The 27,643-nt window shown below is 36.3% G+C and overlaps 1 protein-coding gene and 1 pseudogene across 2 annotated transcripts in view; one reads left to right on the top strand and one right to left on the bottom strand.

Moving 5' to 3' along the window:
- The window catches only part of MALRD1 (MAM and LDL receptor class A domain containing 1), a gene marked incomplete at its 5' end in the record, with an annotated part of 779,396 nt that overhangs the window by 470,170 nt on the left and 281,583 nt on the right, over positions 1-27,643 (bottom strand). Inside the window, 3 exons of the mRNA XM_082742491.1 lie at positions 6,643-6,856; positions 10,483-10,593; positions 14,672-14,828. Coding sequence (XP_082598617.1) covers positions 6,643-6,856; positions 10,483-10,593; positions 14,672-14,828 — 482 coding nt within the window. The remainder of the gene's footprint in view (positions 1-6,642; positions 6,857-10,482; positions 10,594-14,671; positions 14,829-27,643) is intronic.
- On the top strand, positions 20,304-26,695 carry LOC309868866 (ribosome biogenesis protein NSA2 homolog pseudogene; annotated as a pseudogene). Its single transcript has 3 exons — positions 20,304-20,450; positions 25,804-25,903; positions 26,052-26,695. The product of its transcript is annotated as a ribosome biogenesis protein NSA2 homolog pseudogene (transcript).

Below are 27,643 nucleotides of genomic sequence, written 5' to 3'. Positions count from 1 at the left end.
AGGGCATATCTGGGCTCTCTACTCTGTTCCACTGGTCTATGTTTCTATTTTTGTGCCAGTACCATGCTGTTTTGGTGATCACAGCTTTGTAGTAAAGCTTGAAATCAGTCAATGTGATGCCCCCAGCTTTTTCTTTTTCAACATTTCCTTAGCAATTCGGAGTCTCTTCTGGTTCCATACAAATTTTAGGATTGTTTGTTCCAGCTTTTCGAAAAAAGCTAGTGGAATTTTGATCAGGATGGCACTGAAAGTATAGATGGCTCTAGGCTGTATAGACATTTTAACAATGTTAAAATGCATAAGCACAGATGGTCTTCCATTTTTGTGTGTCTTCTTCAATGTCTTTCATGAGTGTTTTGTAGTTCCTCGAGTACAGATCCTTTATCTCTTTGGTTAGGTTTATTCCCAGGTATCTTATGGTTCTTGGTGCTCTAGTGAATGGAATTGATTCTCTCACTTCCCTTTCTATATTTTCATTGTATAAGAAAGCAACTGATTTTGTATCCTGCCATATTACTGAATTACTGTATGAGTTCCAGTAGTTTGGGGGTGGAGTGTTTTGGATTTTCCATATAAAGTATCATGTCATCTGTGAAGAGAGAAAGCTTGACTTCTTCTTCACCAATTTGAATATTTTATTTCTTTTTGTTGTCTGATTGCTGTTGTTAGAACATCTAGTACTATGTTGAATAACAGTGGCAAGAGTGGACATCCTTGTCATGTTCCTGATTTCAAAGGGAAGGCTGCCAGCTTCTCCCAATTGAAGATATCTTCTGTGGGTTTTTCACAGACAGATTTTATGAAGTTGAGTAATGTTCTCTCTATCCCTATACTTCGAATCATTTTAATCAGCAAAGGACGCTGTATCTTGTCAAATGCTTTTTCTGCATCAATTGAGAGGACCATGTGGTTCTTCTCTCTTTTATTGTTCTATCACATTGACTGATTTGTGAATGTTGAACCACCCCTGCATCCCAGGGATAAATCCCACCTGTTCATAGTGAATAATCGTTTTTAATGTACTATTGGATCTTATTAGCTAGGATCTTGTTGAGAATCTTGGCATCCATATTCTTCAGGGATACTGGTCTGAAATTCTCCTTTTTGGTGGGATCTTTGCCTGGTTTGGGGATCAGGGTAATGCTGGCTTCGTAAAAAGAGTCTGGAAGTTTTCCTTCTGTTTCTATTTTTTGAAACAGCTTCAGGAGAAAAGGTATTACTTCTTCTTTGAATGTTTGGTAGAATTCTCCAGGGAATCTGTCAGGTCCTGGGCCCTGGTGCTAGGAAAACTGGACAGTATGTGTAGAAAAATGAAACTTGACCATTCTCTTACACAAAGATAAACTCGAAATGGATACAATACCTCAACATGAGGCAGCAATCTATGAAAATCCTAGAGGAGAACATAGGCAGTAACATCTTCAACATCGGCCACAGCAACTTCTTTCAAGATAGGTCTCCAAAGGCAAAGGAAACAATAATGACCAATAGTGAAAATGAACTTTTGGGACTTCATCAAGATCAAAAGCTTCTACACAGCAAAGGAACAGTCAACAAAACAAAGAGGCAACCCATGGAATGGGAGAAGATATTTGCAAATGACACTACAGACCAAAGGCTGATATCCAAGATCTATAAAGAACTCCTCAAACTCAACACACACAAAACAGATAACCACGTCAGAAAATGGGCAGAAGACATGAACAGACACTTCTCCAAAGATGACATACAAAATGGCTAACAGACACATGAAAAATGTTCACCATTAGCCATCAGGGAAATTCAAATCAAAACCACATCGAGATAACACATTACACCACTTAGAATGACAAAAATTAACAAGACAGGAAATGACAAGTGTTGGAGAGGATATGGAGAAAGAGGAACCCTCTTACGCTGTTGGTGGGAATGCAAGTTGGTGCATCCAGTTTGGAAAAGAGTGTCGAGATTCCTCAAGAAATTAAAAACAAAGCTACCATAAGACCCTGCAATTGCACTAGTGGCATTTACCCCAAAGATACAGATGTAGCAAAAAGATGGGCCATCTGTACCCCAGTGTTCATAGCAGCAATGGCCACAGTCACCAAACTGTGGAAAGAACCAAGATGCCCTTCAACAGACGAATGGATGAAGAAGATATGGTCCATATACACATGGAGTAGTATGCCTCCATCAGAAAGGATGAACTGCAAACACTATTTGCAAATCATACATTTGACTATATTTGATAAAGGTTTAAGATCTAAAATATATCAATAACTCATATACCTCAACAACAATAAACAATCCATTAAAGAGACGGGCAAAGGATTTCAATACACATTTTTCCTAAAGAGATACACAAATAGCCATTAAGTGCAAGAAATGATGCTTCACATTATCTGTCAGTAGGGAATGGCAAATCTAAATCACAATGAGATTCCACTCTATCATGTACTATAATGGCTATTTTTTAAGAAAGGAATTATAACAAGAATAATAAACAACAAGTGTTAGCTAAGTCCCAGACCATGGAGACAGCCAAATTTCCTTAACATTACCGTTTGCCCTCCCCCCATTTCTGGTCTCCCTCCGTTTACTCTGCATTTTCCCATAGCACTTGTCACCTTTTAAAAACTCTATAATTTTTTGAAACAAGATGGGTTTGGGAGGGAGACAAACCATAAGTGACTCTTAATCTCACAAAACAAACTGAGGGTTGCTGGGGGGAGGGGGATTGGGAGAAGGGGGTGGGATTATGGACATTGGGGAGGGTATGTGCTTTGGTGAGTGCTGTGAAGTGTGTAAACCTGGCGCTTCACAGACCTGTACCCCTGGGGATAAAATTGTATGTTTATAAAAAATAAAAAATTAAAAAAAAAAAGAAAGGGAAACAAAACAAAACAAAACAAAACAAAAAACTCTATAATTTTTTATAGACAATTGTGGGGGTAGGTGGAAGACAGAGGAGGGAGAAAAAGAACATTTTTTGTTTAAATATAGAAGATGAGAAAACTCATTTTTTTTCTGTTTCACTTACTGACCTATAATAGGTGTCACTATTAGCTTCTAATATAAGATTTCTATATAAAGTTTCTATATTAGTTTCTAACATAAACTAATATGAACTATATATTAGTTTCTAATATCTATAAATTCTTCTCTATGTATTCATTAGACTAAATCCCACAAGATTTGTGTGCACTGTTTTTATTCGTTAAAACATTTTCTAATTTTACTCTAATTTTTTTATTGGATGGGAGGAATAGGCTACTAAAAGTGTGTTTCTCCTAACCAATAGTTATTTTACAGCTTTTATTTTCTAACTGATTTCCAATCTGATTAAAAAGACATAATGTGCCACTTTAATCCATTTCAAAGCATTAAAATTTCCTTAATGTTTAACAATACACTAATCTCTTTTTTGATAAATATACAGTATATGCTTCAAAAGAATAGATATCTACAGATGGTAAATACAGTGTTACCTTTGCCCATTAGGTTCAGATTCCTTACTAATTATGTTGATTAAATATCCGGCATCCTTAATAATCATGGTACAGAATTAAATTACTTTCAGTATGCCTGAGACACTCTTAATTATGTATAAACAATAAATATGCTAATTAGACTATATGTTGAAACAAAAAATATGGATGCTTTCTGAACAAGCTTCTATATCATTGGCAAAGATATGTTCAAATAAGATTTTAGAGTTGTCAGACATACATATTACTTTATTCTTGTTTACTATGTCCCATATTTTACACATGATATTTATATAGTAAAGCCAAAAATAACATTTTAATTTTTCTGCCAAATTTTATTTTCAGAGTCTATATTGACCTACAGAAAATTAAGCAGCAGGTACTACTATTTTATAAAAGATTATTCTCTTCCTTTGCATCAGAGACCGTCCATTCCCTTAAAGGGAGTTTTAAAATCTTTCTACTATTCCTCCATGGTGTATTTCTACCTAATGATATTTCAGAAATTTTCTTAGAGTTTTGATATTCAATCAGACTTTACGTAGGATTCTAAATAAAACAAAAAAACAAAACCCCCAAGTACTACAGAACTCAAGGCTGGATTTTTGATTGGTTGTCACCCAAATTTCTGCAATCAGTTGCTATGGTAATTTTTAAGATTTTTTTTTCCCCTTCCTATTCTTCTGGGACTAATCAGAGCATCAAAGTTTACAGTATACACAGGATAACAACTCATAATGCATATGGCATATGTTAGCCACTTTATATTTAAAATGTTTAATATTATAAAATGAGATTATAGGTAAATTTTGAAAAACACATAATATTTAAGCAATGTTACTTAAAAAATTATACATAAACAATGAATCTTGGAACCCTACATCAAAATAGTGACTAACATAACAATCTAAAAAAAAATGTACAAATAAGTAAATAAATAATCATACTCATGTAGGAGAACCAGTATCAAAATGGGGTCTCTTTTATAAGGTCTAACGTCTTATTGTTGTTTATTTGTTCTAAGAGCTGAAAAAGTTTTCTTTTTTCTATATAATATCTGGAAGTAATTCAGCTTTCTTGCTCTAGTATTACTGATACGCGTAGCCCACTCAAACCTTAAACAAGGGTAATTTGGCAATCACTTCACCAAAAAGCACATTCTAGTGCAACTTTCCCTCCAAAGTGTGATGATTACTTTTACCTTTATTTTTCATACAAAAGAACTACCAGCATTATGCTACGTGAAGTCAGAGAAAGCCAACAAATACCAGATGGTTTGTATGTGTAATCTAAAACATGGAACAATTAAATAAACAAACAAAAAGCAGAACCAAACCTATAAATACTGAGAGCTATGTGATGGTTGCCAGAGGGTAAGAGGGTGGGGGATGGGCAAGATGGGCGAAGGGCAGTTGGGAGACACAGACTTCCTGTTACAGACTGAGTAAGTCATGGGGATGAAAAATACAGCACAGGGACTACAGTCAATGGTATTGCAATAGTACTGTGTGGGACAGCAGGCAGCTACACTGGTGCCGAGCACAGCATGGTGTATAGAGCCGCTGAATCACTATGCTGTACACCTGAAACCATGTAACTGTGCCCACTGCGCTCAAAAAAGGAAGAACGACCACGACAATAAGTTCCCATACATTTCAGACTCTGTCAGCATATCAGCATCCTTTCCTGAACACAGACAAAGCATTTTTTGAAAGATTTACAAATTTAGAACCTAAATACAAAGAGTTCTGGGAAACTTTGGCTATAAATAAATCAATACTTTCAAAATTACATTATATTATTTATCTGGGGAAAGAGATAGATTGGCAACATAAGAAATAAAATTCAAAAGCATAATATCTGTTCTATTTGATAACCTAATAGATTTCTGTGATATTGAAATGAAAATGGCAATGAAGAAATTGTAAAAACCATTTGATGCAGAAAGTATACGTGGAGCAGAAAACATTTATAAGGTAAAGATAAATATTAATTCAGAACTCAAGATTAGCCAAATATTTTTGCTTGGTTCCTATGTGCTAATAATTAGATATTGTACAAAACAATCCACAAGTAAAGGAACAGTTACTTGATATAAATGGGATTTCTATGTCTACAACTTTTTTTTTTTATGTTGTTAAGATTCAGCATTACACAGAGGAGGTATGGTAGCTTGAGCAAAGCAGTGAATCATAAAGTACTTGATTCTAGGATCAATTCTGTCAACACCAGTCTTAAGAACTCTGACAAAATCTTAAGCACTCCTGTTGGCAGCTTTGTCTGTGCAATATACACTAAGTCTCTGTCCCACTCACCCCTCAGGGCTTCTGTGAAGATCAAGCAGACATTAGTAAATGAGATGGCTTTGAAAGTTAAAAGTTCTATCCAAATGAGAGCTTTCATTCTACTGAAATTGTTCCTGATATTCACAGATTTGGTTCAGCAACAACAACAAAGGCTCAAACTAAAATATTCTTGCTCAGAAATTATTACTAGTAAGTAGAATAATTTATCAATCTTCATTTCAAAGATCTGTATTCACTTCATTTGCAACGAAATGAGGTAATAACCAGGCTGTGTTGCACAATTTACAGACTTACCAAATGAGCACATATGGCCCATTTAGCTAAGGATATTTTAATAGGTGCTGTTTATTATGAGTTGATCTCCTACAATAATATCACATAGCTGATATGTATTTCCTTTAGAAGACCGCTTTGTTTAATATCTAGGTATTTACATATTTTTTGAACATTTATCACATCTCTTAATTTACACAAGAGAATAACAACTCTCTCCAGCGCATCAAAGCACAGAGGCCAGTGAGCCCTGCATGAATTGGCATTGATGGATGTTTTGCTTGTCTTCTTCCCAAAACATTCTTTCATATGAAAAATACCTGTTTCCATTCTGTTTGTCTTCGAAGACACCTGTTTTTCAATTTATCGCCAATTATCTCACATATAACCAAGCCACCAACTAGTTTTAAATGAATTACAGTTCTAAATTAAGTATGGAGAGAAAGAAGGAAATGTATTTACATAGGTAAATCACCTTACCTGCCTTGGCTGCTAGGCTATCATACTTTGTATGTTTCAGCAACTAACACACTACATGCAAGCTAAGGTTGTAGGAGACAAAGGGAAAAGGGAGGAAACAGAACACTTCCACTTACTGCAAATGAAAGTAGACTCATCTGAATTATCAGCGCAGTCATTCACAAAATCACACAGCTTGTCCTTTGCAATGCATTGCTTGTTGGCACACGTGAACTCTTGAGCGGTACACTTCCTGTCTGGACTAAGTAGGGGGGCACAATCTTGAAAGGAAATATCGTCCACTGCTACATCTCCCATGTAACTGATACCACGCTTTGCCCTAAAGACAATCTTAAAAAAACAAAAACAAAAAAAAGGTAAGGAAGAGAGGAAAGAAGTAAATAAATCCAATTTTAGTTGAACTAATAATTCAAAATTTGAGGCAGGTTTTAAATACAGGACATCAGATTTGAATCTAAGAAAAACACCCCCAAAATGAAACTGACCCAAAATGCCTGAGGGTCATCCCACAAATGCGGGAGGGGCAACAGCACTGCTCTTGTCTAGATTTTTAGGACAGGCGGCAAAGAAAACCCGTAGGAGGCACCAAGCTACCAGTGCTGCTTCTGCAGCTCTCATCCAAAACAAGATCTGCTCGCTTCTTAGGGCCTCACTTGCACCCTGTATGGGAGGAAGGAGGCCAATCAGGTGACAAAGCACACGAAGAGAAAAAAGATACAACCACATCCTTTATTGTGACCAATATGTTGCCACTCCTCAGATCTGTCCACCCCAACTATGTGAAAGGAAAGATATCAAACCTCAATACCATGAGTTTTTTTTTTAATTGCCCCCATATTCGGAATGGAAATGATTTTCATTTGCCTTTGATGTAAGTGATGGACAAAATTCTCATTTGTGCCACTGACAGGGAGGTCCCACTGAACATGGTCTCCAAATGAATTAGAAATTATTAAAACGAGTAACAGGAGCTGCTAACATGTTTAGAAATTTCGTCTTCAGTTGTAACACTACCAATGCTTGGAAGAACAATTAACACTGTTTCACAGAACACAAGAAGTCACAAATTATTTAGTTTCAAATTTCTAAGTGACATTAATTCAGAATGCTTCTATTAAATTTTTCTGCATGCCAAATATGTATTTGTGTATTAACATAAAAATATTCCCTTTTTAAAGTAAATGTAGAACAATTCAAAATGAGTTAACAAGGAATACAGATTTATTTGTGATTTTATACAAATATTTATTGTTCAAGCTCCCAAACACCTTTTGACCAAATCTAAACATTTTTCTTGAAAGAATTACAATTTCTCCTGAGGATGTGTTATGCTTTCATGTGACTCCATGAAAACTTCTGTGTTGTCCTTTTAAGATTAGATTTTAGAATTGAAAATCACACCTCTCAAATTATCAAAACCAAAAAAAAAAATACAATTTTTATGTAAATTCATACACCAAATTTACACAAACTGTTCTTCATAATAGATACGCTGGAAAAGAAAAATAAATTTGATTGAGAGGTTGGAAGTCATTTATTTCGAAGAGGTAAAATTAGAAAGAATAAGGACTACAGTGTTTTATAAGGAAACACCATTACACAAATGAAAAGGGCACTCTATTTTCTGGATGCATCTAAACATTTAAATATGCCATACAATGTTCTATGAAAAAGGAATCAGATAATAAGTGTTTCCTTATTAATTTATTTTTGTGCAGTTCTATAGATGGACTCTCAGGTGCCTGCGAGGTCCAAATGATCAAATCCCTGCTTATATCCCAATGCTCTATAAAATGTTGGTTAAGATTCCATAGACTTTCCTACCGAATGTGATTACACTTTTTTTAAAAAAAGAATTATAGTTTTTCAGTAGAATAAAAGCAGGGTAAATTATTCTGGAAAAGTTGGAAAGCAATATGGCACAGTGCTTGTTTGGATTATGAACTTAATGAATTGGCCCTGCTGACAGCCTCCCTACGCCACTTTGTAGTCTGCAACTAGGAGTTCCCTCATGTGCAGGTAATTGTGTATTCTATCTATAAAAGGGGATAATGATCATACAATTACTGTAAAAACTAAAACAAATAAATGTTTCAAATTTATAGACTAGTACTTAGCACTTACTAAGTGCTAAGTATATGCCTGTTCTAGTTAATCAAACTATTTTAATTAAATACTCTGTTTACATTTGAGGGCTCCCAAACAAAACTCTGAAAACTACCCAGTATTGATTCCGCATATAACTTCTAACCATATCTTTGACTTTTCTCAAGGGTTAGAGTTTCACCTCTTCCTAAGGTGAAAGGGGTGATGCTGTAAAAACGGAAGAAATATGGACAGTATGCCTGGCTCATGAGGCTATCTCCAGTGCACAGTAATGAGCTTTGCACATAGTGGGGGCTTAGTAGGTCTGTATTTAAAGAAAGAGTGAATCACCAAAAAAACATCAAATATTCACAAGCCATTATTATCTAATTTTAAGATTCAAACAACACAGGCATATATCTCTTCAATCAAATTTCAATATATGAGAAAACACATTTCAGCAAGGCTAAGTTAATTAATAATTGATTCTTCCTGCTGAAATTCCCCTTAATGTTATTTTGAATATGATTTTACTATACAAATATTCCACTTGCCCAGAACTAGTTAAGAATTCATTGCCTGGGGTAGAAGCCTATGTCCAGTAGCAGCGAAACCTTCTCCATGTTCTTGCTGAGGATTCTTCTACCCTCAATTAAAAGACGTTAGGGAATGAACTGGTGGAATCATTTTAAAAATAAATTTCATATTGTGCAATATAAAAGTGCAGTCCAATAATTACATCTTCAGGCTGAACTTATTTCTTATCAATTTCCTAAATTATCTACAAATGACATAAGAAAACAGGACTCCAGTGAGAGGCCAAAAACATACAGACTTTATCACACCTGCCATTCCAAGAAATTGGGGACAGTACTGTATTAATCCCTTTACAGAGAAGTAGCTAGCTCTGTGTTTCCACTGGAATGGAGAGGGGCTGATCTCTCACACAGCACATAACTATATAGAGTTACTGACTGTGCACAGCAAAACAGGCTACTATATACAGAGGACTAGAAATGCAATAATTAGCCAAGATATATCTTCTATCTAGAGATAAATGGTTCTAAATTCATGAAATTAAGCCCTGTGCAATTAAGACTAAGAAAATGTTCCCCAGCATAAATGCCTCTGGATTCTCACTCTCCTGATTCAAATCTTACAATTTTAATAGCTAAGCCTCATCTTTCAAGAAAATCCCCTTCTGCCAAATACATGCACAACACACACACACACACACACACACACACACACACACCCATGAGCTTTTATTTTCTTGATAACCCATAAAAAACAAAATCCACATCAATTATCTTGGCATGTAATTACCTTCAATTTAAGCACACGTGCTACTTCTTATTTTAAATTTATAGATATGTATAGGTCATATTCTCCTAATATTATTGTAATCTACATGAAGACAAATACAGCATTATATAATTTCATGCCACCCCAAATATTTTTTAATTAGGTAAATCTATTACCTCTAACAAGGTTCAACCATGCAATGTGCTTCAAAAGTCTTTTTAATTAGCTTTGAAATAGAGTAACATTATTACTCTGCAGTCTCTGAGATTATATCTGTAAAATCAAGGGAGGTGTTCTTTATACGAGGAGGCTGATTGTAAAGTGCAGCACAAGTTTGGCATCAAAATTACATAGTCCTAGAACATGGTTGGTTGTCTGATTGGGAGAAATGAGGACATCTGGAACTGTTAAATTCCTTATGGAAATGACATGGAGTGGTAAGCGTTCATATACCATATCAGGAACGGGAGGGAAAAAAGGCTAGGAGTAGAGGAAATAAAGTAGGATTAAAGAAAAAGAAAATGAAAACCCTCCCTCGTCACCCAACAACTGCTTGGCTTACCAACCTGTATTTGTGACTGAACACCTAGAAACACTTCTACTTTCTTCCACTGTGCACCTTGCCGTCCTCTCTGAGCCCACAATTTAGAAGTAACATTGTCTTTCTTGCTGAGTACCTACAGAGATAAATCAAGTAAGAGGTGTTAAACTATTCTGTCGTGATAAATTGTAAACATTTAGAATTTGCCCAGTGAGTTTTTAAAATTTTAATATCACCTTGAAGTTCCCTAGAGAAACGTGGGGACAGTTTTCATTACATGTCTTTGTTTTCTACATAGCAATATGTCTCCAGGATCTCTCACAAGCTTTGTGTAATAAAGGTATACATGAGTATCTGTCAGTCAAGTCCAAAGGGTCTAGACGCGATCTCATTAACTCTTAAGTACATTGGCTTCAAAAAAAAAACAAAAACAAAAACAAAAAACACACACAAAAAAAAACCAAAAACCTGACATTAGTAACAACTGGAATTTTATAAATTAAATAATGTTCATGGAGTCGAAATGAAAAGCACTTACTGCTTACTAAAACGGTTTTGGGCTTTGGTTTATTGTTTTTGTTTTTGAGAATGATTTCCCTTCCTCATGCTCTTGGGATCAGTGGGAACAGTGTGTTAAAATAGGAATCCACTCAATTTTAACAGCACACCTGGATGATATGAGTGAGCGATGACCCCTCCTGGGATGGTAAGAGCTCCCCACCCAAGAGCCCTGAAACCTTGCATTCTCATCAGTACTATATCCTTACTCTTTTTTTTTTTTTTTTAAGATTTTATTTATTTGTCAGAGAGAGAGGAGCGAGAGTGAGTACAGGCAGACAGAGTGGCAGGCAGAGGCAGAGGGAGAAGCAGGCTCCCTGTCAAGCAAGGAGCCCGATGTGGGACTCGATCCCAGGACGCTGGGATCATGACCTGAGCCGAAGGCAGCTGCTTAACCAACTGAGCCACCCAGGCGTCCCTATATCCTTACTCTTAAGGGAAATTCGGATTAGTCTCAGCAGACAAATTATCCCGGCTCTCCTTTTAGAATGTTACAGAATAAACCAAAAAGAGAGTAACTGAAGAGAACAGGAAAAAGCGAACTATTCTACCTTTTAAAGTAACAGACTTAGTTGGCTTATTTAAGGATTTCACAACATTACTTTTTAAAAAATACAATGTGTACAACCGACAGAATAATTCTGGTAATGGGTTTGTGAAAGGTTTTGACTTCTGCAAGTGAAGGTAACTTTTAATGGTTTCATTATCTCCTTACTTTCAATTAAATTGAAACAGCTATTTTTTATTGGAGTACAAATAACATTCAAGCTATTAATTTTATAGAAATAGAGTTTCCAGACCCTTTAGAATCTCTAAGTAATATGGGGCTAACAAAAATAATACCATAGTTTCAGTCTATATAATTTAAGTTAAAACAACATGCTATCAAGGTAAAAAAATACAATTTCAAAAAAAAAATAAATTTTATGAATACTTTAAAAAAGGATGGGAAATAGATCTTTGTATGAAAACCATTCTACATACAAATGACTAAGAAAAATGTGCTCATGCACAAAAATAAGGATCACATGCATTACCATTTTAGTTAATTTGATAACTACTTTTAACATTTTAATATTTTATCATTTTTCACCCAATACAAATTGTACCTGAAAAAGGAAAGTATATTTCAGATAATTAATCTTAACTACAAAATATACCAGTTAAATAATTCTTATTTTTCTGATGAAAACCCTGTAGTAAGCTGTATTGTTTGCCAAGAACCATTTTTTAAAAAAATCAATGTAAAACAAATGATAAGGTATAACTTTAATCCATAAGACTACTGGATGTTTTTAGATTATCAAACATGCATGCATACTTACATACAAACAAGTTTACTTCTAAATCATTATTAGTAAGGAATCTCACCTATAATAAAGAAGGTAATTCCTCCAAAACTGGTAAGTAAATATATTTTCAAGTAAAAAAAAAAAAACAAAAACCAAAAACCTAACAGCATCTGTAAAATATGTCAATCTAAAACATATTTGGAAAAATAAATATTTAATATAGCCAGGAAAAGCTTCAAATAAGAGAGTAATAAAATGAGGAGATAAAGTACCTAATACTAAAATTATAATCAAAAGGTATAGGGGAAGAAGTGGTTACGCAGCTAGATTGCAGTCTGTTTCTTTCTTTATTGGGGGTGGGGGGAGTAGGTAACCTACCTGTAATCTTTTTGCAAATATGCTAAACATAGACTTCTTTGCTAGCAAATTAATGGTATTTGACAAGGGGAAGAGCCCTTTGCTATGCCTACGTTTAGCAAGATAATCCTGGACTAAAACTGCCACAGTAAACGATTCTAGAATTTTGGGATTGGTCTTTCAGACATGGCTTCCTGGAAAATGCTACCTATGGTATGAAATAGTACAAACAGAGATGTCAGACAACTGAGTTGGCTTGTTCTGTGCAAATGATGCAACTACACATATTACTTAAAACCTCATACATTGTATAAGCATGTCCAAGATGGGAAAAAGGACCTAGGCATCTGCACTGAGACTCCAGGACCTCTCTCTCTGGTTTGCCTATATCACTTGGTCTTCTAAAAGAAATTGGAACCCCTGGAAAAAGTTAACTCCAGGGATGGAACAACATAAAAACAGCATGAGTCTGGAACATCTTCTTGGACAGAAAAAAAAAGAAACTGCTCAAAGACTGATGGGATTGTCAAAGAGACAGAGAAGTCAGCTTAAAAGGTCTCCTAAGAGTAAATCTGGGACAATTTAAGAATCAATGAAAAATAACAAAAATAATAGATAATAACAAATTGAATACAAAAAGGATCCATGAATCCACACTAATATAAATCCATCAATGGAGAGGTAATTTTCTTGGTCATGGTGGTGATAGTGTTTTATAATAGAAAACCAACCAACAAATGTAAACAGAATAATACAGCTAAAAAATCACAATTAAGAATCTTCAGAGTAGGGGCACCTGGATGGCTCAGTGGGTTAAAGCCTCTGCCTTCGGCTCAGATCATGATCGCAGGGTCCTGGGATCGAGCCCCGCATCAGGCTCTCTGCTCAGCGGGGAGCCTGCTTCCTCCTCTTTCTCTCTCTACCTGACTCTCTGCCTACTTGTGATCTCTCTGTCTGTCAAATAAATAAATAAAATCTTAAAAAAAAAAAAAGAATCATCAGAGTTAAATTAATCCAGTAAAAAATACTAAGCAAAAACTAGCATGTAAAATTGACTTGAGAACATGATTTTACATACTACCAAAATATCTCTTCACAAAATATTTATTGATAACAAAGAGAACAAAGTAGTAAGACCTATAGATATCATATACTACCAATGGAATGCAGTAAAAAAAAAACAGTTTTGGTGATACGACAGCAAATATATATAAAATATATAAATAAATAATAGATATATAAATACATATGATATATATATAATATTTATATAGAGGATTAACACTGAACAAATCTAAATTGAGTGGATTCTATATATCAGATTGGATTATACTATTTTAAATTATCAAGATCATAAAAGCCTAGAGAAGATTAAGGAATCATTCCAATTCAAAAGACACTAGGAAGAAATAACTAGGTATGATACACGATCCTGTCTGGAATTTTTCCTATAAAAGATGGTCTGGAACAATGGGCCAAAAAATAGGAACTCTGAGCGAAGGTTATATGGGGGTTCTCTGTGAAATTCTTGCAACAGTTTGAAATAGTTTAAACAGTAATTCTGAAACAGTTTAATTCTTCTAACCAAGAAACAACTGGAAAACGACAATTTAAAAATGTAGTTGCAGCGCCATGGGCAGAAGATGCACATTGAAAGGTCCCTGAAGCGTGTAAGACCCATTTGCACTGTTCTTAGAACACTGGTATTCTCAGAACGCTGTTGCTAAAACCTACCTGAAACATTTCAAGTACAAAACTGTACTACACAAGCTGTAACCTCAGAATAAAGATAATAACCATAAAATGAAGAGTAAAAACAGCCTACCGGCCATTCAGGTCTAATTCTGCTAATAAGGCTATTTTTTAAAATCATACCATACTGAAACTAGGAAGGTGTTGATAATTACCCATTCTCATCTATTTGCAGACTATATTTTAATAACACTAAATTGTACAGTATGAATTTTTATAGAGAAAATTTAGAAAGTACAATTGCCTGAGGAGTACCTGGAGAGAACCCACTGTGACACCATTCATATGAGTCCAGAACAACAGGGTGCACCTTGGTCCCGTGCGTGAAATAACAGGAGTGAGTAGATCAGCCATGTCACCAAATTTTCCATTTGAGCTATCAGCATACAGGTACCAGCCATCTGTGGTATTTCTGCAGAAAGTACAGTGTGTATTAGATTTACAAAAAAGAAGAAAATCATAAAATATAATACAGTTCATCACTGACCATATTTTATGTTTCTGTAAGTTTTCCTAGAAGCATAATAATGTTTTATAGCATAATGATGATTCACGATCTTCAGCAGGAATAATCTACTGCTTTTTTCTTGTAGCCAGGAGGATGCCACAGTCGGTTCTTTCAAGACTAGCTCCATCTGATCAGTTTCTGGGGGATAGGAACAAAGGTCACAGGCCTTAGCCTCATCTCATCCCAGAGGCACTGGGACAGGAGAGCAGAAATTCTGTCCTCCTGCCCAGACAGGGTCTGCCCACCGTGGCTGCTTTTCTGAGGGAGTGAATCCAATGTTTACTTAAGAAATACCACGTTGAGGGCACCGGGTGGCTCAGTTGGTTAAGCGTCTGCCTCCAGCTCAGGTCACGATCCCAAGGTCATGGGATTGAGCCCCCCATCAAGCTCCCTGGTTTGTGCGGGGGGAGCCTGTTTCTCCCTCTCCCTTGCCTACTGCTCTGCCTGCTTGTATTCTCTGTCAAATAAATAAATAAAATCTTTTAAAAATATAAAAAGGAAGGAAGGGAGGGAGGAGGACCGTGTTGACAGCCGAAGAAAGATGCCCAACACTGTGGACACCTGACTCTCAGCCAGGCCCTGGTCTCCTTTCCGGCACTGCCAGTGGTGTGTCCCAGAGCACATGAACAAACATGGCAGGGACAAGGACCATATGCCCTGCACTCCCTCTGCACCCTGATCCTGTGGTACAAAAACCACTCACCACCTTCCTCAAAGCCTTCTTGTGCCTGGGTATTCCCTGCTTCTATCAGTCCCTTCCTCCAAGGCTCTCAGCTCCTTGACCTATCAGCTCTCTCCTAGAAAGTCAGGGTTTGGAGCAGTAAGATTATTTTTGCTTGAATCTTTTTTCTAAGGAAAGGAAAAGAGCATTCTTGTAATCTTTATGCTGTTGCAGGTCACATTTTTTTTTTTTTAAGAAAACAGATCTTAATAGCCTAGATGTCTGAGCTTCAGCATCAGAGTATCTTTTAGAAACTTGGAATAGCAAGAGTTCTGCCTCTACAGCCTAAGGAGGGGACCCCTCACTCTCTTCCTCACCCCTCACTCGTGCTTGCTCCAAACTGCCTGTGTTTCCAGGCCATCCATCACGCGCACTGCTCAACTTTGATCCTGCTTGCGCCTGCACCCCCTACATATATGGGGGGCACTGGTGGGTGTTGGGTTATTCCTCTCCCCTGACTCCTTTCCCTGCCCTTGGTCTGTCTGGTGGCCCCCAGTCAGTCACCTAGGAACTCGGCCATCCTCCCACAATGGGCTGAGACATAGTTTTGGGAATGCCAGACACATCTCTGATCCTGTCTGCTAGTCTTGGAGGACAGGGGTTCCCTGTCTAGAGAAATGTCTTCAGAGCACAAACCAGGAAGTAGGACTTGAGGTTGGTAACATAAGCTTCCAGAACTGAATCCACTGCCACTGGTTGCCAGATGTGTCCACATCTTTTTCCATGAGAGCCCACAGGCGGAAGGGAGTTGATTGAGGAACATTTTAAAGAAATCTTTTGTGCCCCAGGGGCCCTAAGCAGGAAAGCAGGTTGCAATGATTTAACATTTGTTTGGGGTCAACTCAGGGGCAAGGAGGCTTTAGCCTAGGAACAAAGTAAGTTTCAAATACTAGATAATAAATCCATTTTTCTTTACTTTCTTTTTTTTACGCAGAAGCTGGTAATCTAGCACCTGCATGTGAACAGCTTTATATGAATATTTTTGTACTTGGGTTTCTTGGTTTCTTGGGTTGGTGTGATAGATTATATTTAAGCTCCTTGAACACTATGAATCCCCCTAATGTGGATGAATGACTCAGGCTTTGTAAATTCAGGGATGTTTGTGTGAATAAAGTTATTTGATGGCATCAAAGAAGCCAAAAAAAAAAAAAAAAAAAGGAGAGAGAGAGAGAGAAGGAGAGAAAGAAAGAATTACTCTACTATTTTGATTTACAATCCATGTATCAGTTGGTACAATGTGTACAAATTATGGAAAAGGCTGAAATTACCAGGTCTAATGTGTAATTACTTGGTTGTGTGCTTTTTCTTTGTTTTGTTATTTATAATAACATTGCTAATAATGTCAGTCTTGTATGGCTTTTTTTTTTCAACATTTAATTTTTTTACTGAAGTGTAACTGCCAATGTTATTCGTTTCAGATGAATCACATATTGACTCAACAATTCTAAACATTACTCAGTGCTCACCATGATAAGTGTAGTCACCATTTGTCACCATATATTATTACAACATTATTGACAATATTCCCTATGCTGTATGTTTCATCTTTGTGACTTACTTACTTTATAACTGGAAATTTAAAGTCTGTACCTCTCAATCGATTTTGCCTATCCCCCCCATCTACTGACCCTCTAGAAACCACCAGTTTGTTCTCTGTATTTAAGAGTCTGCTTGGTTTTCTGTTCATTCTTTAGATTCCACGTGTGAGTGAAATCATATTTTCATGTGTGTACAAAGGACTCTAATCTCTTAATCTCACAAAACAAACTGAGGGTTTCTGGGGGGAGGGGGGTTGGGAGAAGGGGGGGTGGGATTATGGACATTGGGGAGGGTATGCGCTTTGGTGAGTGCTGTGAAGTGTGTAAACCTGGCGATTCACAGACCTGTACCCCTGGGGATAAAAATATATGTTTATAAAAAATAAAAAATTTTTTTAAAAAAAGGACTCTAAAGAACTGAATACTTTTAGAAGAGGCACATAAAAAAGAAAAATATTTATAAAAAATTAAGCATGTAAAATAGCAAACTGGCCTGGGGTTCTATTTAGAAGTCTAAAAGGTTTTCAAGGTTCAAGTTTAATCTCTATTAATTTAAGTCAGTTTTACTTAAATATTGTTAATATTTTAACAAGCTGGTAGATAATTTTTAAAGTGTGTCTTTTTCTCCTACCTCTGAATCAAAGAGGAAAGGTTGAAAACAACTGAATATCAATAAAATCTTGCCATAAAAGAAAGAGTTGATGCCCCCACTTTAAATATCAATTTCTAAAAGAAATAATAAAACATTAAAGACAGCTAGGTAACACACAGTCTTCTGAAGTATTAAATGAAGAGATGACTCCCCACAGTTTGGGCATTTTCACGCATTTTGATTAATTAGATTTCTTACCACTTTCTCACTTAAGTATTATGCTAGATACTATAGAATGTAAATTTGCTACTTATTAAAACCATTTTTATCTTGAAAGTTTCATCATATTTCTTGAGGAAAGAAATGTGAATCACTAATAGCAAATCAATGGAGAAAAACATGTAAGTATTCATTCAACCCCCACATATTTATCATCAGTCTCTGCAGTTTTGTCTGCCTGAGGCCCCAGGAATGGGATTGTGGGCACAGCATACAACAGGGGTTGGTCTCTGACCTCATGATTTACTAAGTGGACAACATTAGACAGTTAACCTCTTATAACATATTAGTTTCTTCATTTATGAAATGTTCCATATAACATCTTAAGAATTAGAAATAAAAGGTGCCTGGGTGGCTCAGTCATTGAACATCTGCCAATGGCTCAGGTCATGATCCCAGGGTTCTGGGATTGAATCTTACCTCAGGCTCCCTGTTCCATAGGGGGTCTGCTTCTCCCTCTACTATTCCTCCAACTCATTCTCAATCTCTCTCTCTCAAATAATAAACAAATAAAACATTTTTTAAAAAAAAGAATTAAAAATAAAATAAAGGAACATCTAAAACAGTACCTGGCCTATCTTATATATTTAATAAATGACAGTTGTGATTTGTGGTTATGTTTATGTCAGTAGTTGCTGCTAATGGAATAAAGAGTTTAGTGTCCTACAAACCACAGAGGGTATGAGTCAAGATCATTTGTTAAGAGACAGGATCATTAAATTAATTTGAATTAATAATGTCTCAATACATAAGCACTTCCAGCTTTGTTCCTTGTGTGCCTAATATCCCAGCATCCTAGGGATATCAAGAACAGAAATTAATATATAACTTATTCACTGATTTATAGATTCACTGAGATCTAGCACAATTTCTACAGATATTTTTTCCCAGATTGGCAAGCAGATATTGAGCTTCTTATGGAAATCCAAAAGACAAAGAATAGCCAATTTTAACATAAAGGAGAACAAAGTTAGAGAATTTATTGACAGATGTGTTCATTATGCAGGTGGGATAATCAAGACACAGAGATACTGGAGTAAAGACAAGCAAATGGACCAGATAAATGGATGGAATAGTCCTAACACCCATTTATATATATATGTGCACACCTGACTTATGAAAAGTTTGGTTCTTCAGAGCACTAAAGGAAGGACTATCTCTTCTGTGTGTACTGAATAAATTAGGTAGCAATGTGGGAAAAAAAACCCAAAACTTGCCCTTATTTCACAGCCTTCAAAAATAATAAATTCCAGGTAGATGGCACCTGCAGTGTAAAAGGTCAAACAATAAAGCTTCTCTAAGATGATCTTCATGATATGAAAGTGAGAGTTTTAATAATATACAAAAATTGCTAATATGAGGGGAAGTGTTTAAAAATGGACTGTATTCAAATCAAGGATTTCTATCAAAGATACTGAAATGATGATCAAAGTCATCACTGAAACATCATTAGCAAATTGGAGGAAAACCTATGTATCGTGTTTAATGAATATAATATTTGCTGACTGCTTGCTACGTGCCATGGACTATGCAGGATGTTCAACCGTGTGTGTGTGTGTGTGTGTAGGGGCTCTATTTTGTTTTCAAAGCAGTACCTGGTTCATAGAAACTCAAAAACTACTCAATACACAAAATAAATGATTAAAATTAGTAAAACATTTGTAGAAATAAAAAGACTAAAGGAGTGATAGAACTATGGATTCAGATGAAATTATTCATGAAAAGTTGATAAATGTGTCTCACACTGAGGGGAGAAAAACAACGTAAGAAAAGACAAAACAAACCCAACAAGAAACCGTGGAGGAATTAACTGACTAAAAGTCACAATTCTGGCAATGATAAAAGCATCTAGTCAAAGTTCTTCCACTGGAGGTCTCTGTACTAATTTCCCCAGAAACTATGCACTGAACAACCATGCATGTTTAATTTTCCTGAATCAATATCACCCGTTAAAATTTGAATGCAAATATAAAATACTAAAACCATATCTTATAATTATATACCTCTGTAAAACTTCCCACCTTCAAGAAGAAGAAAAAAGGAGATACTGATACCAGGTGATCAATTTGAACACTACAAGCAACAAAACTGCATCGGTGTTTTTACATCCTACTGTGAACACAGTGCTGGTGGAGCGGTACCTCCATCGGTCACCAATCTTACATACATTAATTGTGGGCACATGACATAGTATGTATGATCCCTAATGGAAAAATGACAAATTACACAAACACTTGCCTGTATCTAGGATGAGATTATTCAAGCATGTACTTGCAAAGGAAATCAACTCGCCTCCTGGAATGAGCCAAGCAGTAATGACCACACCTGACAATGTTGTCTCGCACAAAATATCAGCATCTCTCCACCGGCCTTCAAAAGGTCTTTTCTCATTTGAGGTACGAAGTAGAACTTTGTATAGGTATATCTATATTTTCTAATAAAACATATCATAAACCACATGGAAAGTGTTGTAACACTTGAAGGAGTGTTGTACACCCAGGAGTTGCAAAAGTAAACATACCAGGTGATGATGTAAAAGTCATTAAAAATAGTGATTATAAAAAGAGATCTTTTGGGTGGCTCAGTGGGTCAAAGCCTCTGCCTTCAGTCAGGTCATGATCTTAGGGTCCTGGGATTGAGACCTGCATCGGGCTCTCAGCTCAGCGGCGAGCCTGCTTCCCCACCCTAACCCTGCCTGCCTCTCTGCCTACTTGTGATCTCTGTCTGTCAAATAAATAAATAAAATCTTAAAAAAAAAAGATAGAGATGTTTTTTACAGTGTATGCTATTTTAAGGAAAGTCTTCCAGGCCTCATAGGAAGATCAGTTTCTGCAAGTCTTAACATTACATAAAGTAAGCAATTAAAATATTGCCTTTATCCTCTTATTTGAGAATCTCCTGGGTATTTCCGCTAATTAAATTAGTAAGAAAAAAATACACTTAGATGGACAAATCAAAATATTTTTGAGTTAGAACAAACTAACCTTTGACCCTGTGCATCTATAATATCAAGCACATACTCTCTAGGCTTATTTGGGGGGCTTAAAAATGTCCTTTGTCATGATATTACAGGCGTTTTTAACATATCTGATGAGATATGATCTAGTAAAAGTGGTCATGAAGTTTATTAGCTTCATGTGTAGCAGAAAATATAACGTGTTCAACAATACAATTATTCTGCTGGTTCCCACAGCATTATGCTACTATCTATAATGAACAATTCTTGTGTGAAACTTACTGCTCCCCCACTGACCCACCAACTGCTGTAGTAGGCTTCTTAAGCAACCATACCAGTCAGTGCTCCCGTGTGCGACTTTCAGAATACAAATTAAGGGAAAAGGAATTTTAGCTCTTGAGCATCAAATCTTACTAGCTGCATCCCCAAGGTTCTGACTCTAAAACACAACACACATGCCGTCTACAGTATGCTTTGGTGATGCAGAAGAGACCCAAAAAAGGGGGGACGGCTCTATTTCAATTTATTAGTCCTTTCACAAATACACATCTGATCCTGCCATCCTGCTTAGAAAAATCTTCAATACAGGGAACCTGGCTCAGTAGGCTGAGCATCTGACTTAGTTTAGGCTCAGGTCATGATTTCAGCGTCATGGGATTGAGCACGAAGTCAGGCTCCACATTCAGTAAGGATTCTGCCTGCTCACACGATTTCTCTAAAATAAATAAATCTGGGACCCCTGGGTGGGTCAAAAAGTTAAGCCTCTGCCTTCGGCTCAGGTCATGGTCTCAGGGTCCTGGGATCGAGCCCTGCATTGGGCTCTCTGCTCGGCAGGGAGCCTGATTCCCTCTCTCTCTCTGCCTGCCTCTCTGCCTACTTGTCATCTCTCTCTCTGTGTCAAATAAATAAATAAATCTATAATAAATAATAAATAAAATCTTTTAAAATAAAATAATATAAAATGAAATAAATAAATCTTTAAAAAAATCTTCAATACAGGGACGCCTTGGTGGCTCAGTTGGTTAAGCAGCTGCCTTCGGCTCAGGTCATGATCCCAGCGTCCTGGGATCGAGTCCCACATCGGGCTCCTTGCTTGGCAGGGAGCCTGCTTCTCCATCTGCCTCTGCCTGCCATTCTGTCTGCCTGTGCTCGCTCTCTCTCCCTCTCTCTCTGACAAATAAGTAAATAAAATCTTAAAAAAAAAAATCTTCAATGCATCTTTACTGAGTCAAAGACCCTTGAACTAAACTATACGCCATTACACGACAATAAAAAAAACTTCAGTAAAATACAAATCTATTCACTACCCACGGTGTCCAGATCAGCTGACATAGCTTTTTTCAGAGCACGGCCTTCTAGATAAAGGAAACAGTGAATTAATTTGCATTCTGGTGCAAGCTCTTTATATCATCATGTATTTGTAACTAATGGTACATTTTATACTGCACTGATAGATAACACACAGACATAACTATGTCTGATTTTTATTTTTTGTGAAGGCCATATAGTAAATATTTTAGGTTTTGTGGGCCATAAGATCTCTGTTACAACTATTAAACTTCTGTCTTCATAGGATAAAAGCTTCGATGGACTGCTTAAATGAATGGTTAGAGCCATGTTCCAATAAAACTGTATTTACAAAAACAGGCCTCAGGCCAGAATTGGCCCATAGACCATACTTTGCTCACCACTATTTTATGCATAAAGTCTCCATTCATTGGGATCAGAGGAATAACTTTCCATAAAAATATCTGGCATCGACTTTCACATATTACTTTACTCAGACACCCAGATTTATAACTATTGTAACATTCATGTAATGACTTGAATACATCAGGCCCTTTCTGTTCTTTGTCTCCCTTGTATCTGTCCTTCTCCTGAGCATACTTAACAACCTCTGCTCTTGGTCTGTCCTCTATACTACTTTGATATTTCCTCCACAACTTATTTCATATATACTCTTACTTCCAAGCCCCCTTAGATTCCTAGGCTCTAAAGTCCTTGATTCAAAATTACCCCCTCACCTAAAACATTCCTAGCATTTATATGTAACTTCTTAGATGTATTCTTCACATTACATTTTAATTCACTGAATATAAAGCTTTATTCCCCCCGCAGATTCTATACATATCAAGGAACAGATTTTAACTCACTTATCTACATCACCCTGTGAATCCAGAAAACCTTGCAAAGTGGCTTAAACTCACTGGTACTCAATAAATATTTCCTGAATCTGTTGCTGAAGATTAAATAAAAGTGTTAGAGAATTTGTGATTTTCTATATCAAAATTCTCCTTTACAAGTGCATGTTATCTCAATTTAAAGAAAAGGGGGGGGGGACTTAAAATTTTAGCAAAGTGCTTTTGGATTTCTCTTTCCTAGTTTCATGAAATAAAAATGAAGTCATGCACAACATTTGCTGAAATTTTATACAACCACCTGGGGTTTTCCCAACTCAAATTCAATATAACATGTATCAAAGCCAACTATTTTAATTAGGAGCCCCCACAGTTCCTGTTTCAATAAAGTATGGCATTCACTGCAGAAAATCTTTGTGAGGCAAGTTTTTACACACACACACACACACACACACACACACACACACAACAGTGGATAAATTTCAAAATTGAATTATACAATGTAGCTGTATTTATTTATTTTCTAATTTCAAAACAGAAAATTTAAAGGCTCATTAATTATATTCTTTGTAAAATAGAATTTAGGCCAAAAAAAAAAAAAATACTGGTTTCTGAAATGGAAAAAAGTATTTGAGGCTTTTAGATTGGTTTTTAAATTGTAGCCTTTCTTTTTTTTTTTTTTAAAGATTTATTTATTTATTTGACAGACAGAAATCACAAGGAGGCAGAGAGGCAGGCAGAGAAAGAGTAGGAAGCAGGCTCCCCACTGAGCAGAGAGCCTGATACGGGGCTCTATCCCAGGACCCAGGGATCATGACCTGAGCCGAAGGCAGAGGCTTTAACCCACTGAGCCACCCAGGTGCCCCTAAATTGTAACCTTTCAATTAGAGAGTATTAATAACAGTTTGTCATTCAATATTTGTAACAAAGCTGAGAAGCTGCAGTCATAACCACTACTACTTCACAGATAAGGAAAATTAAATAATTTGCCTGTGCTAATTCTTTTGGTGAGTATTAAAATCACGACCACACTTAGCTCCTTCTCCCCATGTTTCATATTCTAAACTAGTTGTCCTCTAAGTATGATGTCAGAACCAGCCACATTAGGATTACCTGGAAATTCACTTTAATCACCAGATCTTGGGCCCTATCTCGGCATACTGAATCAAGAACCCCCAGTGTAGAGTTCAGCAGTCTGCCTAACAAATTCTCCAGCTTATTCAGGTACGTGCTAAGTTTTGAGATCCACTGCCCAAAACTACCTACACTAACAGCTAAAATAGTATCTAAGTTGCCAAATCAGATGCTAATCCAAAAGAAATACTTAGAAAACAGACATTCAAGCTTAAATTTTCTTCTCAAAATGAACACTCTGTGGAAAATAAATAACTATAAGATTAGAGAATTTCTTAACACTTGTTTTTTGCAACATCTCATTTTCTATTACACACTATGTAGAACACAGGCACTATACTCTATTTAAAAAAAAAAAGAGAGAGAGAGAAAGTTGGCTGACGGAGGTATGGGTTGGAATTCTTAGTCAAATATATTTGAGAAACTCAATGAGCAATTCCAGAGTACCAGTTACATCCACACATACCTACATACAGATTTGATGTAAATAATTCTTTAGGAGTTCTGTCATGGGTTCTCCATTATGCCTTTTTTTTTTTTTTTTAAACTAACTCACACATCCTTAATGTATTTGACCAAAAAAAAAAAAAAATAATAATAAAGTCTGGCACATCGTATGTCCTCAACTAAATATTTGTCAAGTGAATGAATAATGAATAAAACAAATAAAACAACCGATGAACTGTTTTGGAGAATCAAGAGGTAAGTAATACCTTCTAATAAAAAATTTTGACCTAGATTTCAAAACAAATTAGAGTAATTTAAATTTTTTTGAGAAAATAAAAATTATTTTAAAATTATACTTTATCAGAAATGACAATTATTAATGCAAGAATTTATTTACATGTTACTGTGAATGAAAGTTCCATTTGTTTCAGACAAATCTGTTCCAGGTTCCAAGGCAAAGGAAGTTATCAGGATAAAGAACAGTATTACATATTGATAAAGAGGTCAATAGTCTAAGAAGGCATAATAATCCTTAATGTCCATGAGCTTAACAACAGAATATCAAACTATGTGAGGCAAAAACTAACAGAATTTTTAAAAAGAAAAAAACAAAAGTAAAAACAACAAAAAAAAAACAGATGAATTTGCTATCATAGTTAGAGACTTCAACACCTCTCTATCAGAAATTGACACATTTCATAGGCAAAGGATCAGTAAGAACAAAGGTGAACTCAACATCACTAATCAGATGAATGTAATTGACGTCTGTAAACTACTTTATCCAATAACATCAGAATATACATTCTTCTCAAGCTCATATGGAACATCCACATCTAATAAGGACTGTTAAATAAAACACAAAAAAAATTCTTAATATGCAACAATAAGAAAACAAATAACCCGATTATAAAAAGGGCCAGGTTTGAGAACTGTCTGTCCATCACAGGTTGTGTGGAGTCAGCTGGTGGGTCTGTGAGACCCAAAAATGGAGAGCTTCTTTGCTTCCCAGCAGCTGCCCCCAGTAGCCCTATGGCTGTCACCATGCCACGAAATGATAATGTTGAGTGGCTTTAGAAGCACTATGGCTACTGGATGGATTATCATGAGAAAAAGAGAAAGAATGAAGGTCAAGAGGCTCAAGAACGTTCAGGGGGACGGGTGAGCCAGGTGATGGGTATTAAGGAGGGCACAGACTGCATGGAGCACTGGGTGTTATATGCATACAATGAATCATGGAACACAACATCAAAACTAATGATGCACTGTATGGTGACTATGTACCTTAATAAAATATAATAATAATAATTAAAAAAATAATGAAGGCAAAATGATGAAAGCTAAGCTCTACCATAAACAGTACCATGCCAGGAAAATACAAATGAAAAAGGCCCGAGCTGCATGAAAAGACAAACACTAAATGAAAGAAAGATGAAAGGACTCCACAAGGAGCAGTACTTGTGTATCTGCTGGACAGGGAGGAACAGTCCAGAGCTACAGTACTTTCCAATATGATTAAACAAAAATGAAACGAGAAAGTAGGAAAATGGGAAGTTCCTTTGCACAAAGTTTGCACCCGGGAAGAAACAGAAATATTAAAAGTTATCTGAAGAGAAAGAATGATGGAATAGGATGGTTACTAATGTCTGCTTTGTTGGAGATGGTTTTACTCAAAAACTATCCAAATATGAGAGATTCATTAGGCCAATGGACTTACGATTCAAAAAGGCCCATGCAATACAGCCTGAACTGAAAGCCACCTTTTGCCTGCCGATACTTGGTGTAAAAAAGAATCCCTCATCCCAACTATATACCACTCTGGGTGTTACTACCAAAGATACGGTTATTGAGGTGAACGTGAGTGACTTGGACCTTGGAAGACATGGAGGCAAGGTTATTTGCAGAAAATATTGCCCCAGTTACCAACAATCTTGAAAACAATGGATGGATAAATGCAGTCTTGCTTTGAGAGCAGTTTCAGACAAATAACTCCTTATAATTACTGAAGACTACATACCAATCAGAGAAAACCACCACTACTGTCATGGTTCTGAATACCACCAAACAGCCTAACATATCTGCAGTCACCAAGAAAACTATTTATCCTATTGTAAAAAGCATTAAAATACCCCTGTTTAAGAGAGAGAGAGAGAGAAAAAAAAAAGAGACAGGAAGAAGAAGAAAAAAAAAAGAAATGAGGCAAACACCTGAATGGACACTTCACCAAAGAAAATATGCAGGAGACAAAAAATACGCATATCAAAAGATGCTCCATACAGATGTTGTTCAGGAAAATGCAAATTAAAACAATGAGATGTTGGGACACCTGGCTGGCTCAGTTGGTTCTGCAACTGCTTTCACCTCAGGTCATGATCCCAGGGTCCTGGGATCAAGTCCCGCATAGGGCTCCTTGGTCAGTGAGGAGTCTGCTTCTCCCTCTGCCTGCCACTCCCTGGTTTGTGCTCTGACAAATAAACAAAATCTTTTTTTTTAAATATTTTATTTATTTATTTGACAGAGATCACAAGTAGGCCGAGAGGCAGGCAGAGAGAGAGAGAGAGAGAGGAGGAAGCAGGCTCCCCGCTGAACAGAGAGCCCGATGTGGGACTCGATCCCGGGACCCCGAGATCATGACCTGAGCCGAAGGCAGTGGCTATACCCACTGAGCCACCCAGGCGCCCCAAATAAACAAAATCTTAAATAAATAAAATAGAACTATGAGATGTTACTATATGCCTATTAAAATGGCCAAAATCCAGAAACTAACAACACCAAATGCTGGCAAGGATGTAGAGTAACAGGAATTCTCATACATTAATGGTGGGAATGCAAAACTGTATAGCCAGTTTAAAAGACTGTTTGATAATTTCTTACAAAACTGAACATATTCTTCTTCGTATGATCCAGAAATTATGCT

Source organism: Mustela nivalis (genome assembly GCF_964662115.1).
Source record: "Mustela nivalis genome assembly, chromosome: 7".
Lineage (NCBI taxonomy): Eukaryota > Metazoa > Chordata > Mammalia > Carnivora > Mustelidae > Mustela > Mustela nivalis.
The sequence above is the reverse complement of the archived record's forward strand: the minus strand, read 5'-3'. Positions and strand labels throughout refer to the sequence as shown.